The sequence below is a fragment of the Pristis pectinata genome, chromosome 14 (genome assembly GCF_009764475.1).
Source record: "Pristis pectinata isolate sPriPec2 chromosome 14, sPriPec2.1.pri, whole genome shotgun sequence".
Lineage (NCBI taxonomy): Eukaryota > Metazoa > Chordata > Chondrichthyes > Rhinopristiformes > Pristidae > Pristis > Pristis pectinata.
In genome coordinates, this window is record NC_067418.1 from 3,029,846 (window position 1) to 3,049,272 (window position 19,427).

Consider the following 19,427-nt stretch of genomic DNA (forward strand, 5'->3'; position numbering starts at 1 on the left):
CTTATTACTCGCATGTACATCAAAACACGTCAGTGAAATGCATCTTTTGCATAGAGTGTTCTGGGGGCAGCCCGCAAGTGTCGCCACGCCTCCGGCGCCAACATAGCATGCCCACAACTTCCTAACCCGTACGTCTTTGGAATGTGGGAGGAAACCGCAGCACCCGGAGGAAATCCACGCAGACACGGGGAGAACGTACGAACTCCTTACAGACAGTGGCCGGAATTGAACCTGGGTCAGTGACACTGTAATACACTACCGTGCCTGCCCAACTTTTTGTGTATTGTTCCAGATTCCAGCATCTGCAGAATATTTTGTGTCCTCAAGGGTATGGATAGACATTGGAAAAGTGTAAGTGTGAGAAATTAAATTTTATGGAGAGAAATGGGACACTGGGTAACTAACTTAGAGAACCTAAACAAACCCAAAGCTGCTTCTGTGCTGTAAAGTTCAGCAGTTCTATGGATGAGGCACAACAGATTAGTCATTGTTCCAAACAACTTTTGTCACATTTGCGCCGAGGTGCTGCACTTACCATCCAGAATGATCAGGTCCCAGATCGCCAACACCGTGTCCCAGCAAGGCAAGGACGTGAAAAGGGTCAGGAACCAAGTGGTGATGAACAATGATGGAGCCACTTTCAGGTTCTCCTGCCAGAATTTGAACAGAATATGTCAATGAATAATGGTCCAACGTGTGACAGAAAGGACCATTTGACAATTTCCACAGGAGTTGGTACTTCCTTATTGCAAAATTCCAAACTTGGCACTCTGCAATTGTACAATTCAAACTTCTTACATAATGCACAGAAAATGGTCTTGCCACCCTTAACAAAGACCTCTCTTCATTCTTCTGCTTCAGCTCCTTCGGGAGCAGATTCTGGGTTATGGAAGTTCTCACCAATTTTTGGCTAAAGATATTTCTCCTCAATTCATTATTAGATTTAGCAGTGATTGTTTCCCATTTATAGTCTCCCCAGAAATAGAAGCATCTTCTTCATGTCAACCCTAACAATCTCTTTCATAATAATAAAGACCTCAATCAAGTTACCACTCAGCTTTCTCTTTATGGGAGAAAAGAGGCCCAGACTGTTCAGTAATAAAATTCACAAATGTAAACAATTTACAAGCTTAATATATACCCCTAATCTTATCCTGCAATGGCAGATCCAAGATGATGGAGATGAGCATGAGGTTAGGGAACGTGTCAAGATATTACAAAGCTTAATGAATGAGATTGAGTAATTTTGAACACATCGTGTTAGTGGGGCCTGAACACTTGGTCACTGAATTGTTATGCAAGTGTAACATAATTACATTATAACATTGTTGGAGGCCAATTGGTCCATTGGACCCCTGCCAGCTCCCAAAGAACAATCCCAGTACTCCAACTCCCCGAGCCCCCATTTTTTCTGTACTTCTGCAACTTATTGTCTCACACTCCCATCAGCCCTCCTTTCATTCTTCAGCCACTTTCCACCACTAAGGCGTAATTTACTGCAGCCAAATGAACCTGTACTACACTTTCTCTGTAACCATAACACTATATTCTGCATTGGATTCTCTCTTTTGTACTACCTTGATGCAAATGTATGGAATGATCTGTCTGGATAGTATGCAAACATTGGCCCTGCTACAACAAGGGAAACAGTGTGTGAAATGGACAGAGGAAGTAAATCAGGAAGGAAGAAGGTTGGACAATGGGGCAGTACAGTGGATGGAATGGGATGGAGCAGGGAAGCAAATGTGAGAAAACTGCAGTTAGAACACCAATCCAGAGGGGTAATCAATATGTTGGAGAGGGTGGACAAGAACCTCATAGACAAGAGTCATATTACTTGAATACGAGAGATGGAGTAAAGCTTGCCAACTGGACTTTTGATAGTTTTACAGAGCCAACTGGTCAAGGAAAGTAGCCATTTAATATCTAGAATTTACAGTATTGGCAAGTCACTCGCATTTCAACATCACCAGTTAATCTCTTAAAAATATTCCCAGAAGAAACCCCAGCCTTTCCACATATCCCATGGATTGTGTGAAACCCAGGATGACAAACTCAGTGCAGTGTTTTGCATATGAAGGCTGTATTAGTGCTCAAGAAATTTCTGCAAGGTGAACAAGCAACAATATTTGTGAGAAAGCGTGCTGCGATAAAAGTTACAGGTTTATTATAGAAATGTTACCATGTGTTGCCAGAGACAGGGCATTCGATGTTTCAGCAGCTGTTGAAAGATTTTGGCATGCCTTTGGATTCTGCGAAGCGAACAGTTACATTTCAATGTACATACGAAACAGCAAGGCAAAGAGCACAACAACTTGCATTTAAACAGAACATTTAACATAGCAAAACATCCCAAGGTGCTTCACATAGGAACAATCATCAAACAAGAACTGACAACAAGCCATAATGAAATATTAGTGTAGATAGCCAAAAGTTTGGTCAGAGAGGTAGGCTGTAAGGATCATCATAAAGGAAGAAGGAGACAGAGATACATAAAGTTTCAGCGAGGGTATTCTAGAATTTGTGGTCCTGACACACAAAGGTGAAGTAATGGAAAGCAGGGATGAGCAAGAGGCCAGGGTCACAGGGTGAGACATCACTTTGACTTTGAACTTGTTCTTTCAATGACACTGGGAAATTCCTTAGTTCTTTATTGAAATGATATGAGATCTTTTGCATCCATCTGAACAGAAACCTGGAAGTTCAGTTTAACATCTCATCCCAAATGCAATTTCTAAAAAAATCTTGCAGAAAAATAATGAAAAATGTAATGAAAAATGTAATATTGAGAGTTTTCAGAGTTGCTTCTATTACCAGAGTAATGAAAAAGAAACCTTGGATGCCAAGGTAAATAGCTTCAGGCAGAACTGGATCAAGCTTCTTTTCTGTAATCCAAGGGACAAATGATAGCTTCATTCAATGATTTGATCAGTGTTTCAAATGAAGCCCATTTAATTACACTGTGTAGCCTTTCCCCTTAATGAATGACTGAACAGCAGCCAACACCCTGGGCGAAGAAAGAAATATCTTTGTTTTCAAATTAATTCTTGGGATTTGAACATTAACGGCATGGGCCACACTTATTGCCTGTTCCTTGTTGTTCTGAAAATGTGATAGCAATTCTTCTTAAATCACCAGTAACACTTGATGCAACCAAGTGCAGTTAAAATTCAATTACAGTTGTAAGAAATTGGAGTCCCATATAGGACTGGACCAATTAGGGACTGTAGATTTTCTTCCCTAAAGGAATACTACTCAATCAATTTTATATAATGATAATCCAACTGTTTTAAGTTACTGATATTTATTTATAGATTTCTGAAAAAAAATGTAACCAGAGATCTTTCTCAGCTTATGATAAATTGTATTTTTTAGGAATACAAAAGAAATGCAGCAGTGGAAAATTATCTTGTGGGATTCTATAAGTTTTTAAATATACAAGCTTAAAAGTTCCACGTTATATTAACTTCTGCTTTCACTCATTATCTTAAGCCAGTTGTATGGTAACATTGCACAGTATAACATCAGCACAAGTCCATGCAACTTTTTTTTTATATATAAGTATTGCATATTACTTCTGGGACTTTAATAAAAAAAAATGATCCTATGATTGGGTGAAAGTGAGACAAAATTGAAGGCATTAAAAGAGGCATTTGCTTCATTGCTTTCAGCATTACATTTATCTTCTTTCACACGGTGCTAGCTTTTTCACCAGCGACTGGATAGGCTGGGACTTTTTGCCCTGGAGACTGAGGGATGGCCTTACCGATCATATAAAATCATGAGGGGTGTAGGTAAGGTGGATGGTTAAAATCCTTTTCTCAGAATAGAGGAGTCTAAAACTAGAGGGCATAGATTTGTGAGAGGGGAAAAATTTAAAAGGGACCTGAGGGGCAACTTTTTCCACACAGAGGTTGGTGGATATACAGTATTTCCAGAGGAAGCTGTAGAGGTGGATACAATTACAATGTTTATCGGACAAGATATTTGGACAGGTACATGGATAGAAATGGCCTACAAGGATATGGGCCAAACGTAGGCAAATGGGATTAGCTCAGATAGACATCTTGGTCGTCACGGACGAGTTGGGTGGAAGGGCCTGTTTCCATGCTGTACAACTCAATGACAGTGAAATTCCAACTTACTACAATGCCATGTGTCTATTGGAAATCTAAAGCTTAACTTCTCTTTTTAGTTCAAATAGCTTGGGCAATAACTAACTCCAAAGTTTAACTGACAAATTCATGGAAAGACTTCTGTTTATGCTCGATGGTATAAGGTTGATGCTATCACTGACAACTTGAGAGCTTGATCTGTTCCACGAGGTAAAAATTCCCCTGAATCTGTCTCAATGAAGCAGTTCTTCCTGGTCTACTCAATGAAAGTGAGTAGATTATCTACTCACTGTCTGATTGCAGTTTGTGAAAGTTGCTGAGCACCAACAGGTTACTGCATTTCCTGCATTACAGCAATAGCTGCACTTCTGCATTAGCTGGAAAGCACTTCTGTATAATGTTATGAAAGGCACGGTGGAAATGCAAGTCAGATATGGGTAGAGTGACAGTCAGGCACAAACGTGTGCATACGCACACACACACTCTCTTAATTCATTGCTAACGACACATACGTATCCAGAGAATATTCATAAAATCCTGCCAGGTACTTGGGCTTCTCTAGTAGGACAACCAAAGCCCAGAAAGCGTCCTCCTCCTGCATGTTCATTAGGAGCATGGCTGCTATGTACGACATTCCTAGCAAAACAAAAGTCACAGATAAATTGATTGCAGAATTCATTCAAAAATTACATGCAAAGTTAACTAATAACTAATCTAATAGTGGACAAAGAACAATAGAAGGTAACTTAGCTGGTCACCATCTGCTTCCCAGTTGGTAGACACACAAGGTTGGATTTGATTTACTGCCTGCATGGTTATATCCTATTTTTTGCTACATTCTAACCTTAGACTCAATCCCAGAGCAGACTGGGATCAAGCCGTCTGCATCATTACACCAACTACCTTCTCAATTTTCCTCACTACAATCTGCACCCCATCTCCAACGAATTGGTAAATTGGTTTAGTATTGTCACATGTACCTAGGTACAGTGAAAAACTTTGTTTTGCATGCCATCCATACAGATTGTTTCATTACAACAGTGCATTGAGGTAGTACAAGGGAAAACAATAACAGGATGCAGAATAAAGTGTTACAATTACAGAAAAAGTGCAGTGCAGGTAGACAATAAAGATACAAGGTCATAATGAGGTAGACTCTAAGGTCAAGAGTCCATTTTATCATACAAGGGGGCCATTCAATAGTCTTATAACAGCAGGATAGAAGCTGTCCTTGAGCCTGGTGGTATGTGCTTTCAGGCTTTTGTATCTTCTGCCCGATGGGAGGGGGGAGAAGAGAGAATGTCCAGGGTGGGTGGGGTCTTTAATTATGTTGGCTGCTTTACCGAGGCAGCGAGAAGTGCAGATAGAGTCCGTGCAGGGGAGGCTGGTTTCCATGATGTGCTGAACTGTGTCCACAACTCTCTGCAGAGTCAAGTTACGGGGAACATCTCCACTTCAAAATCACCCCAATCCCAGTAACACTTCACATTCAGACACTGAGTTCTAAGACATTTATGACCCCTCATTGAACTATACAAAAGGATGGAAAACATCCAGAAGACAATAAATAAACTCTTGGAAGAACTCAGCCAGTTGTGCAGTATGTCTTTGGGATGTCGGAGGAAACTGGTGCACCCAGAGGAAATGCACATGGTTGCAGGGAGAACATGCGAACTCCACAGAGACAGCACCAGAGGTCAGGGTTGAACCCTGATTGACGGAGTTGTCAGGCAATCATTAGTTGGTAACCTCTTCGACAATGGGGGTGGTGTTAAGTATGGAGATGATCAAGGTGTCAGAGTTGAGGAAGGTAGAAATCTCCGAAGGCTGTAGGGCTGGTGGAGGTTACAGAGGTAGGAAGAGGAGAGGCCAGGTAGGATTTGAAATGAAGTTTGATAATTCTGAAATCAAGTTATTGCTGAATTGGGTATCAGAGTCAACCAGCAAGTACAGGGGTTATGGATGGATGAGATTGAGTTAGGATACAAGCAGTGGACTTTTACATGACCTCATATGTATATGAGGTCATGTAAATAAGTAAGGGTGGACAGGAACGCTTTGGAATAGTGAAGTCTAGCAAAGATAATTGGCAAGACTATCAGAAGGGAAATGCAGAGTCCTATTATTTTAGTAAATTGTTGTGATCTAGAATGGTTTGCCTGAAAGACGTTAGGAAGTAACTTTAGTGGTAATAAAGGACAAATTGGATAAGTAATTGAAGGGAAAAGATAGACCATGGGCTGTACTGAAGGGCAGAATGAGTGGGGTAATTGGATGGCTCTAGAAAAGAAATGGTAAAAGGTACATAGGTCTCTTTCTGTGCTTTCTGTGACTTAATTCAATGATTCAAGTTAACATGTTACCCACTTCATCAACAGATTTTTCCTATTTTCTTCAACAAAGCAATGTTAGAGAGAAAGAATAATAGAGACAGAAGCAGGCCCTTCAGCCCAACTCATCCATGCCAAACAAGGTGCCCACCTACACTAGTCCCATTAACCTGCATTTGGCCCGTATCCCTGTAAACCTTGAACACTTCCATTGCAGCAATAGAGCTCTACTCACCACAGAAGCCATCTCATTCCTGACATCATTGCAAGAAGTTGTTTCTAAATTGTCACTCAGGATGACCTGCAAACCAGCCCTGAACTGTGCACAGCACTTGAACTGGAGGATACTCAATATCCTTTACCTTAGGAAAATGTGAGTAGGAGAGGAAAGTGGACACAGGATAGACAAGCCATGATCTTATGGCACGGTGCAACAGGTTCAAAGCTCGTCTGCCTTATTTGGTATGAAAGTACATGCTCAAACAATTACAGATAATTATTACACATTTGTAGGGATCATACTGATCTGGAGCATTGATTTCATTTTTCACCAAAAGTAACTAGTGAGGAGAAAAGAGAGCTCTTTGGCATTTCTCCAGATATCTTCCAATTCAGATATCCCTGTTCATACCCTACAGAAAAATTGCAGAATCCTGGGGAGTAGTTGTCAACAGTCTCATAGTACCTTTTCACATAGTCAAGACATCTGAGAGCACTTCACAGTCAATGCATTACTTTTGAAGTACAATTACTGTCTTGTTATGCAGGCAGATGTTGGAGGCAATGTGCACAGCATGGTCTCTGAAACGTCAAATTGGAATGAGCCAGCTGCTGTTTTAGTGCGGCGTTGGCTGGGACTCCTAGAGTATGCCCTGCTCTATTAATTGATGCCAACGTCATCCTTTACATCTACTTCAACAAGCCAGAAAACAAAGGGTTTCAGATTATCACAACTCAAGCATGGCATTGCTGTGAATCTAGTGTCTGTCTAGAGTGTTGCTCATTAATATCAATGGGTGTGCCCAGTTAGTAATGAGGAGAATGTTCTTTCAAACAAGTGAGATTTGAATATTCTACACATTCTAGACAACAAAATAGAAAAACATCTCTAGACTAAAACTGCTGCTAGTTCTCCCATAAAGTCACAGTGCCATCCCAACTTGGACACACGGGAACTGTTTGGAGACACAAGAGACTGCAGATACTGGAAGAACTCAGTGGGGATCAGTGGAGGAAAAGGGATGGTTGACATTTTGGGTCAGGACCTTGCATCAGGACTGAGAGTGTAGAGGGAAGATAGCCAGTGTACTGTAGTGAGAGGGAGAGGTGAGACCGACACTGGTAAGTGGAATGAGATGAGGGGGTGAGATGATGGGCAGATGGAGCCGTGGCGCAGGGAGAGGGGCGAGAGTGTGGATACAGAACTGTTGATGAACTGTTTACTCGTCATCGCTTGGTCAAAATCCTGGAACTTCCTTCTCAATAATACTGTGGGAATATCTCCAATACAAAACTCCAGCAGTTCAAAACCACCAACACTTTTACAAGGGGCAACATTTGACACAGACAAAGGTCAAGACTTGCACAAGGAATAAGAAAGTTGAAATAACTTATTTTTATTTATAATTTTAAACTCAAGGGAATTTTGAAATAATTATCCTGAGAGAATAGCAATACATATATTTAAAAATTTATATTTCAAGGGCAACAAGGTGAACCTAGCTTCATTGTACACAAGAACAGATGAAAATAGGAGGTGTATTTCACTCCACCTCTCAAACCTACACTGCCATTCAATATGATCATGGCTGATCTGTGCTGGCCTCAACTCTTCTTCTGTGCTACTTCCTCATAACCTTCAATTCCTTGACCTTTCAAAAAGTTATCCATCTCCACCTTCAGTGCTTCCAATGATCTAACCTTCACAGCTCTCTGGGGGTGTAGTAATTATGCAGTTGTTCTCACAGGGTGCAACACTTCCACCTTTTTGTAGTGCGTGTAAAACGCAAAAGCTCCTGTCAGATCCCACATTTCTCACTTTGGTGAAACTGGAGACACCTTGCCAAAGAGTGGAAAATTCTGGAATCTTCACAGAATTTGCTGTCAGTCTTCACCGTAATGGTAACCACTGACAGAATAACCATTGCTTGCAGCGCAAATTCCAAGCCTATGGGTTGAAGTCACTAACTGGAGGTCTGAGGACAGTGCAGGATGGAAGTTCCTAGTGTAGTACTATGAGTGTAGAACTGTTGGAGACCTTGGCTTTTGGGTAAGAAATGAAATTGAGGGGCTGTGTGTGCCCTCTCAGGATATAAATGGGCAGTATTTGGAAAAGCTAGATTTATTCTTTGTGTCCTAGCTAATACCTATCCCTCAGGCAATATGACTTGTACAGCACAGAAGGAGGGTCTTTCGTTCCACCACGTCCATGCCGACCTCGATGCCATGTCTATGCTAATTTCATTTGGTATTGGTTTAATATTGTCACGTGTACCGAGATACAGTGGAAAAACTTGTCTGCTTGCCATCCAGGCAGATCATGCCATACAGAAGTACATTAATAGTAAAAAGGGAAAACAATAACAGAATGCAGAATATAGTGTTGCAGTTACAGAGAAAGTGCAGTGCAGGCAGACAAATAAAGTGCAAGGGCCACGCAGAGGTAGATTGGGAAATTAAGAATTCACCTTCAGCCTATGAGAAGTTCTTTCAAGAGTCTTATAACGGCGGGATAGAAGCTGTCCTTGAGCCTGGTGGTAAGTGCTCTGAAGCTTTTGCATCTTCTGCCCAACGGCAGAGGGGAGAAGAGAGAGTGACCAGGTGGGAGGGGCCCCTGATTATGCAGGCTGCTTTACTGAGGCAGCCTGCATTGGGCTCATATCCCTCTTTTCCTGCCCAAGTACCTGTCCAAATGCCTTTTAAAATGTTGTAATTGTATCTGTCTCTACCATCTCCTGTTCCACAAGGAGTAATATTGAACTCTACAACTTCAGGTAACGACTTCTCTGTCTGTATCTGTCATCTATCTGTGATACTAGCTCAGCTTGTTTGTTATCCCTGGACATGCCCAGCCTGACCTGCCGGGCTTATCTTTCTGCTCTACATTTTGCAGTTCCTACATTAGTTTGTCTATATTTACACAATCTAACTTCTCCCATTCACTCATTGACCAGATAATCTTGCTTACACCTAACTGACAAGTTATTTGTTCATCTGACTCAAGTTGCCATTGGGTGGTGAAATCTCAGTCCTGGCAACCAAACCTGGTGTGCAGCCATAGACTAACTGTTGCTGCATGCTTTGAAATCCATACCATGCAGTGCATTGCTTTAACAAGCAAAGTACACAGACACATTCTGCAAAGCATATTTATTCTAGCTTTATCGAAAAATGGTCTTTCCACTTTCCTTAAATTGTATTAGCATGTTCTAAACTCGCTGACCCCAAAGCTGTCAAATGAAAATTCTTCAAATTGCTGAGGTGTGTAAGTCACAGACAGCAATTTTGGGAGAGGCACTCTCATTACTTGAATGATTAATTTGCAATCCTGTAATCAAAAGGACTTTATAGAGTATGGAATCAGCAATACACCTTGATTTCAGATCCTTTTACGAGCTTCCGTTAAGCATTGTTTGAGAATCCAATGGCTAAATCATGGCTTTATCAATTGGCTAGTCATTGGTTGCATAAATTTTTCTCTCACTCGTGTTTGGTGAAAGTTTCTTGGTACACTAACACCTCAAAATTAAAGAGAGACAAGAGATTCTGCAGATGCTGGAATCTGAAGCAACACGTACACACAAAATGCTGAAGGAACTCAGCAGGTCAGGCAGCATCTACGGAGGGAAATAAACAGTCAACGTTTCGGGTCAAGACGCTTCATCAGGACTGGAAAGGAAGAGAGCAGAAGCTGGCAGGTGATGGGTGCTCCTCCCCCTCCCCTCACCTCCTTATTCTGGCTTCTGCCCTCTTCCTCTCCAGTCCTGATGAAGGGTCTCGACCTGAAACATTAACTGTTTATTTCCCTCCATAGATGCTGTCTGACCTGCTGAGTTTCTCCAGCATTTTGTCTGCGTTACTTCAAAATTAAAATTGGCATTCTTATTTTCAGAATCCACGGCCTCACTTCCCCACATCAAACTTCCAGATCTACAGCTTTGAGATATTTGGAGTCTTCCAGTTCTGGCTCATGTGCATCCTTGATTTTCATCCCTCCTCCACTGACAACCATGCCTTCAATACTCTGGGCCCCCAATGTATGGGATTTCCTCCTTAAACCTAGAAGATTTTTACTTACCAATTCCTCTTTCACCTGCCCTAATGCCAAGGATTTGCAGTTGCATTGGTGTTGAAAATGTCATTGTTCACCATCACTTTGCTTCCAAACCGACTGAAACATCTGGGAGTAGACATTGCCACAGTGAAATGTGAAAATCCAATTTCTGCTATTCTGATTGCTTGGTCCACTATCCAAAGTCAAAGTTGAGTTTATTGTCACATGCACAAGTCCACAGTAGTGTAGCAGTTAGCGTAACGTTTTACAGCACCAGCGACCCGGGTTCAAATCCGGCCACTGTCTGTAAGGAGTTTGTACGTTCTCCTCATGGGTTTCCTCCGGGTGCTCCGGTTTCCTCCCACATTCCAAAGGCATTCGGATTAGGAAGGTGTAGGCATGCTATGTTGGCACCAGAAGTGTGGCGACACTTGCGGGCTGCCCCCAGAACAGTCTATGCAAAAAATGCATTTCACTGTGTGTTTCAATGTACATGTGACTAATAAAGAGATCTTATCTTATGTACAGGTGCAATGAAAAACTTACTTGCAGCAGCATCACAGGCACATAGCATCAGATAAGCAGCACAAGAAAAATGTAAATTAAACATAAATTTTACACAATTTTTAGAAGAAAGAACACAATTAGAAAACAAAGTCCATTTTAGTGCAAAGTGATCATAGTGTTGCATAGTGATTAGGGTTGTGCCGGTTGGTTCAAGAACCAAATGGTTGAAGGGAAGAAGCTGGTCTTGAACCTGGTGGTGTGGGGCTTCAGGCTTCTGTACCTCCTGCCCGATGGGAGCTGCACATCTACAAGATGTGCTGTTCTGTAGGCTTCTCATCTGTAATTGTCATCACTCTTCTTACAAGGGTTTCTGGTATTTACAAACACCTGCTCTCTGTAAAATATCCTATAAATTTCACACTTTTGTTTCATGGAGTGCATCAGTGTTTTAATGGAGAACTAAGTCATAATTACTGCTTAGTATATTCATGGACTGCCAAAATAATAAATTTTATATGTGTGGACTGTAATTTCCCGATAACCATTTCAAAGGAGTTCAAAAATAATAAAAATTATACATTTTTCAAAGTGCATTTACTGCTTTAGTACCAAGTGTTCCAAACTTTATGCCCTATATCTAAAATTTTTGTTAAAAATCATGCTTTCAAGAAAATTAAATCACATAAATTCTTATAATTAAGATCATTAGATAGCTGACAACTAATTTATAAATGAACATTACCTTATCCTTCTCCCTCACAGTCATTATTCTCTGTTCATACAAATGCTCTCTCTGGGTCTGTGCCATATCTGGAGCAACACACAATCTGCTGGAGGAACTCAGCGGGTCGAGCAGCATCTGTGGGAGGAAAGGAATTGTCGATGTTTCGGGTTGAAACCCTGCATTCAGGACTGATGCAGGGTTGACCTCAAATGTCAACAACTCCTTTCCTCCCACAGATGCTGCTCAACCCGCTGAGTTCCTCCAGCAGATTGTGTGTTGCTCCAGATTCCAGCAGCTGCAGTCTCGTGTCTCCTGTGCCAGATCTAACCTGTGATAGGTTCAGTGAGCAATACAAAACGCTGAAGGAACTCAGCAGGTCAGGCAGCATCTATGGAGGGAAATGGACAGTCAACTTTTCACCAGAGTCCTGATGAAAGGTCTCGACCCAAAACGTTGACTGTCCACTTCCCTCCACAGATGCTGCCTGATGCACTGAGTTCCTCCAGCGTTTTGCTCCAGATTTCCAGCATCTACAGTCTCTCTTGTGTCTACAGGTTTAGTGAGGTTTCCCAAACAGATGTTGGGTAATTCAGCAGCTTTATACTCCACCATTGAACTCTGTAACAAGGGTCAATGCCAACAATTCACTGTGGAACTGCTGATATTTCTCAGTTTCCATTGTGATTGGCCGTTCAGCCAGCTCGACGGCTTAACTTCTGCTGGTCAAGGCGTCCCTTGGATGGGCAATTAACAGTAACTGTTGTTGGAAAAGGGAAAGGCTTAGAGATCATTAGATCAATCCAGAGAGCTTCCTTTGAAGTGAGCAGTGAGTGATCTTTTGAAAGTCAAAAAACTGCCAATCTTGGAAATCTGAAATAAAAATAGGAAAGGCTGGAAACTGTCAGCAGCTTCTGTCTAAAGATTTAACAGTCCTCATACACCTCATGTTCAGTTTTGGTCACCCTGTTACAGGAAAGATGTCATTAAGCTTGAAAGAGTGCAGAGGAGGTTTACAAGGATGTTGCTGGGACTTGAGGGACTGTTTTGGAGAGAGGTTGAGCAGGTTGGGACTTTTTTTTCCATTGGAGTGTAGGAGAATCAGGGGTGATCTTATAGAGGTGCATAAAATCATGAAGGGCATAGATAGTTTTTTTCCCAAGGGTTGGAGAATCTAGAGGAAAATAGAGGGATTTGGGCATTCTGTAGGTAGGAGAGATTAGCTATGTTGGCACGACATTGTGGGCTGAAGGGCCTGTTCTGTACTGTACTGTTCTATGTTCTAGAGGACATAGGTTTAAGGTGAGAGGGGAGAGATTTAATAGAAACCTGAAGGGCAACTTTTTCACCCAGAGGATGCTCAGTATATGGAACGAGCTGCCAGAGGAAGTGGTTGAGGCAGGTACATTAACAACATTTAAAAGACACTTGGACAGGAAAGATTTAGAGGGATATGGGCCAAACGCAGGGAAATGGGATGAGCTTAGATGGGAATCTTGGTCAGCATGGACCAGTTGGGCCGAAGAACCTGTTTCAATGCTGTATGACTCTATAATCTACCAACCAGGTGGTTCATCAACAGCTTATCAGGATGCCCCCGCCCCCCATCAGAGATACTCTCGTTATCCATCCCTCCCCACACTTTCTGCGACTAAATTTAACTTCATTTTTCTCTTCCCAGTTCTGACAAAAGGTCCTGAACATCATCAGGACTTCGACCCGAAATGTCGACAATTCCTTCCCTCCCACAGACGTTGCCTGACCCACTGAGTTCCTCCAGCAGACTGTTTGCTGCAGCTGACTATAAAGGCCACAGTCCTACAATTGTATTCTCTCCTCTGTTCCATCTCAGCTCATTGACACTCCTCCATTCCTTCCTTCCCATATGAGACTGCACTGTCTTATCTTTGACTATGCATTTGAAAGTTTGGCAGCGAATCTCCAGCTACAGTTCCTCATTTTTATTAAGGATGAGGGAACTCACAACCTGGTTATATTCTACCCTAATAACATAAAAAACAGGGGCTCGTGCAAATCCTTTTGACAAAAAAAAACTGCACGTCTTAATTCTGAAACTTTTATCCTGAAAAAGATAAACACTTATCTGCAAAGCAAAAGCTGACTTTATCCACTTGGATTAAATCTGAAGTGTGCAGCTTACATAAAAGGTTACAGAAAACCTTTTCATTTAGGTGGAACACCATTGCCCCCTGGTGTCCAACATTTTCTATACACACACACACACACTTTTTTTTAAAAGATAAGATTTCTTTATTAGTCACATGTACATCGAAACACACAGTAAAATGCAGCTTTTGCGTAGTGTTCTGGGGGCAGCCCGCAAGTGTCACCACGCTTCCAGCGCCAACATAGCACGCCCACAACTTCCAAACCCGTACGTCTTTGGAATGTGGGAGGAAACCGGAGCACCCGGAGGAAACCCACGCAGACACGGGGAGAACGTACAAACTCCTTAAGGACAGTGGCAGGAGTTGAATCTGGGTCACTGGCGCTGTAAAGCGTTACACTAACCGTTACACTACGGTGCCTGTCAGGCTAAGTGCCTTCAGACAAGTTCTGTTATACACCCTAGTGAAGGGGCTCCTGCAAAATGACGTCAGAGAAAACTTGATGGTGTTACTATATTTGTCGTGATAACTCACAACTTGCCTAAATTAAACAACATGTACTGAATATTGGGATCTGCAAAGGATACAAACCCACAAAAGGTTGGAAGGCTGTGGTGTGAAGAACAAAACTTACACAGTGTGAGTCCCTGTGCCAAGAACCTATGTTCCATTTTGCTTATGAGGCTATACATAGAATAATAAGACATAGGAACAGCCCTTCGGCCCACAATCTCTCTGCTGAGCATGATGCCAATATAAACTGCACATCTGCCTGCATTCCCTACCTGTTCATGTTTCTAAGTGCCTCTTAAACATTGCTATCATAGCAGGCAGTGCATTCCAGGCACCAGCCACTGTTTAAAAAAAAATTGCCTTGTAGATCACTCTAGCAATCATCCTATTGGGATTATTCCATAGCCCACGCACCCTGCCGCCCACCCAAATAGCAACCAGGACACTGAGGAGCAGATAAGTAGGCAGATTTTAGAAAGGTGCAAAAATAACAGGGTGTTTGTCATGCGGGACTTCCAACTTCCCTAATATTGATTGGCACCTCCTTAGTGCAAAAGGTTTAGATGGGGCAGAATTTATTAGCTGTGGCCGGGAAAATCTCCTGACACAGCATGAGGACAGGCCAACTAGAGGAGAGGCCTTAATGGATCTAGTACTAGGCAATGACCTCTTGGTGGGTGAGCATTTCAGAGAGTGACCACAACTCCCTTTAGCATAGCCATGGACGAGGGTAGGAGCAGGCGATAAGGGAAAGTATTTAACTGGGGGAGGGCTAATTACAACAGTATTAGGCAGGGCCTTGGGAGCATAAATTGGGAACAGATGTTCTCAGGGAAATGCACAGCAGAAATGTGGAGGTTGTTTAGGGAACACTTGCATGGGGTTCTGGATAGGTTTGTCCCACTGAGACAGGGAAAGGATGGTTGGGTGAAGGAAACATGGCTGACAAGAGAGGTGAAACATTTAGTCAAGAGGAAGGAGGAAGCATACTTAAGCTTAAGGAAGCAATAATCAGGCAGGGCTCTTGAGAATTAAAAGGTAGCCAGGAAGGGGCTTAAGAAGGGACTTAGGAGTGCTAGAAGGGGACATGAGAAGGCCTTGGCGAGTAGAATTAAGGAAAGAACCAAGGAGTTCTACACATATGTGCGGAACAGAAGGATGACTAGAGCGAGGGTAGGATCTCTCAGGGATAAGGGGGGAAAACGTGCCTGGAGATGGAGGAGGTAGGGGAGATCCTTAACGAATACTTTGCTTCAGTGTTCACTAGGGAGAGGGACTTTGACAAATATGAGATCAGCGTAGAACAAGCTAATGTGCTGGAGCATGTTGAGGTTAAGAAAGAGGCAGTGTTGGAGCTTCTGAAAAACATTAGGATAGATAAGTCCCTGGGGGCAGACAGGATATACCCCAGGTTACTATGGGAGTCAAGGGGTGTTGACGATGATATTTGTGTCTTCCTTGGCCACAGGAGTGGTACCAGAGGATTGGATGATGGTTAATGTTGTTCCCTTGTTCAAGGTAGGTAATAGGGATAATCCTGGGAATTATAGACCAGTGAGTCTTACCTCAGTGGTGGGCAAGCTATTGGAGAGGATTCTTAGGGACAGGATTTACAAACATTTGGAGAAGCATAGTCTTATTAGGGATAGACAGCATGGCTTTGTGAGGGGCAGATCCTGCCTCACAAGCCTAATTGAGCTTTTCGAGGAGGTGACAAAACAAATAGATGAAGGTAGAGTGGTGGATGTGGCATATATAGACTTTAGTAAGGTGTTGACAAGGTTCCGCATGGTAGGCTCATCCAGAAAGTCATGAGGCATGGGATCCATGGACACTTGGCTGTGTGGATTCAGAATTGACGCCCACAGAAGGCAGAGGATGGTAATAGATGGAGCGTATTCTGCCTGGAAATTGGTGACCAGTGATGTTCTGCAGGGATCTGTTCTGGGACCCTGCTCTTTGTGATTTTTGTAAATGGCTTGGATGAGGAAGTAGAAGGGTGGGTTAGTAAGTTTGTAAATGACATGAAGGTTGGTGGTGTTGTGGATAGTGTAGAAGGTCGGTGTAGTTTATAATGGGATATAGACAGGATGCAGAGAAGTGGCAAATGGAGTTCAATCCAGAGAAGTGTAAAGTGATACACTTTGGAAGATTGAACTTGAATGCAGAACATAGAACATTACAGCACAGTACAGGCCCTTCGGCCCACAAAGTTGTGTTGACATTTTATCCTGCTCTGATATCTATCTAACCCTTCCCTCCAACATAGCCCTCTATTTCTCTATCGTTCATGTGTCTATCTAAGAGTCTCTTAAATGTCACAAGATCACAAAACAAGGGAGAAGCAGGCCATTCGGCCCATCGAGTCTGCTCCAAGGAAAAGGGAAAAAGAAATGGGGTGGGAAAAAAAACTATTCTAATCCCATTTTCCAGCCTTATCCCCATATCCCTTGATACCCTGACTATTTAGATATCTGTCTATCTCCTCCTTGAACACCCCCACTGATCTGGCCTCCACTGCTGTGCGTGGCAAGGAGTTCCACAATTTCACCACCCTCTGGGTAAAGAAATTTCTCCTCATCTGTCTTGAAACTGTACCCTCTAATTCTAAGATTGTGCCCTCTGGTCCTGGACTCGCCCACCAAGGGAAACAGCCTAGCCACATCTACTCTATCCTTTCCTGTCAACATTTTAAGTGTCGCTATGAGGTCCCCTCTCATTCTTCTGTACTCCAGTGAGTACAGTCCAAGAGCCGACAAACACTCATCATACGTAAGCCCTTTCATTCCCGGAATCATTCTCGTAAATCTCCTCTGAACCCTCTCCAACGTCAGCACATCCTTCCTAAGATGTGGGGCCCAAAACTGCACACAGTATTCCAAATGAGGCCTCACTAGTGCCCCGTAGAGCCTCATCAACACTTCCTTACTTTTATACACTATACCTCTCGAGATGAATGCCAACATAGCATTCACTTTCTTAACCACCGATCCAACCTGGTGGTTAACTTTTAAGGTATCTTGTACGAGTACCCCCAAGTCCCTTTGTACTACCGTACTTTCAATCTTCTCTCCTTCTAGATAATAATCTACCCGCTTATTTCTGCTTCCAAAGTGTACAACTGCACATTTCTCAACATTGAATCTCATCTGCCATTTCCTTGCCCATTCTCCTAAACTGTCTAGGTCCCTCTGCATCCTTTCTATTTCCTCTATGCTCCCTACTCCTCCACTTATCTTGGTGTCATCCGCAAACTTAGCCACACAACCATTTATTCCATCATCCAAATCATTGATGTACAAGGTAAAAAGGAGCGGCCCCAACACCGACCCCTGCGGCACACCACTAGTAACCGGTAACCAACCAGAACGAGATCCTTTTATTTCCACCCTTTGCTTCCTGCCAACCAGCCAATGCTCCACCCATTCTGCTATCCTACCCATAATTCCATGACCTCTCATCTTATTAATCAGTCTCGTGAGGCACCTTATCGAAGGCCTTTTGAAAGTCTAAATACACAACGTCTACTGCCTCTCCCTTATCCACCCTACCTGTGATTTCTTCAAAAAACTCCAATAGGTTGGTCAGACAGGACCTCCCCTTCACAAAACCACGTTGACTAGGTCCAATCTTGCCTTGCGCCCCTAGGTATTTGGTAACCTCCTCCTTGAGGATAGATTCCAATAATTTTCCCACCACTGACATCAGACTAATAGGTCTGTAATTTCCTTTGTGCTGCCTCCCACCTTTCTTATACAACGGAACTACATTTGCTACCCTCCAGTCCTCCGGAACCATGCCAGAATCTATCGATTCCTGGAAAATAATCGCCAAATGTCCCTAATGTATCTGCCCCCATAACCTCTGCTGGCAGTGCATTCCACGCACCCACCACCCTGTGGGAAAAACTTTCCTCTGACATCCCCCTTGTACCTTCCTCCAATCACCTCAAAATTATGCCCCCTCGTGTTAGCCATTTGCGCCCTAGGAAAAAGTCTGACTGTCCACTCGATCTATGCCTCTTATCATCTTGTACACCTCTATCAAGTCACCTCTCATCCTCCTTCTCTCCAAAGAGAAAAGCCCTAGCTCGCTTAACCTATCCTCATAAGACATGCTCTCCAATCCAGGCAGCATCCTGGTAAATCTCCTCTGCACCCTTTCTAAAGCTTCCACATCCTTCCTATAGTGAGGTGACCAGAACTGAACACAATACTCCAAGTGTGGTCTAACCAGAGTCCTATAGAACTGCAACATTACCTCACGGCTCTTGAACTCAATACCCCGACTAATGAAGGCCAACACACCATACACTTTCTTCACAACCCTATTGACCTGCATGGCAATCTTGAGGGATCTATGGACGTAGACCTCAAGATCCCTGTGTTCCTCCACACTGCAAAGGGTCCTGTCATTAACCTTGTATTCTGCCTTCAAATTCGATCTTCCAAAGTGTATCACTTCACACTTTTCCAGGTTGAACTCCATCTGCCACATCAAGAGAGATTGAAGAAGATAGAGCTGTGGATGTCATCTATATGGACTTCAGTCAGGCACTTGACAAGGTCCCACATAATCGGTTAATCAAGAAAGTTCAGATGCATGGTGTCAGTGGAAAGTTGGCTGTGTGGATCCAGAACTGGCTTGCCTGTAGAAGACAAACACCCTTTGTGGTGGTTGAAGGGGCTCATTTGGGCTGGAGGCCTGTGAGTAGAAGTGTTCTGCCGGGATCTGTGCTGGAACCTCTGCTGTTTGTGATGTACATAAATGACCTGGATGAGTATGTTGATGGGTGGGTTAGTAAGTTTGCAGACGATACCAAGATTGGTGGAGTTGTGA

The 19,427-nt window shown here is 42.9% G+C and overlaps 1 protein-coding gene across 1 annotated transcript in view; it reads right to left on the reverse strand.

Annotated features, from left to right (window-relative positions):
• The window catches only part of si:ch211-266k8.4 (USP6 N-terminal-like protein), a 137,256-nt gene that overhangs the window by 104,656 nt on the left and 13,173 nt on the right, over positions 1-19,427 (reverse strand). The window contains exons 6-8 of the mRNA XM_052029000.1: positions 4,628-4,751; positions 2,183-2,252; positions 536-650 (exon numbers count right to left, since the gene is read on the reverse strand). Coding sequence (XP_051884960.1) covers positions 536-650; positions 2,183-2,252; positions 4,628-4,751 — 309 coding nt within the window. The remainder of the gene's footprint in view (positions 1-535; positions 651-2,182; positions 2,253-4,627; positions 4,752-19,427) is intronic.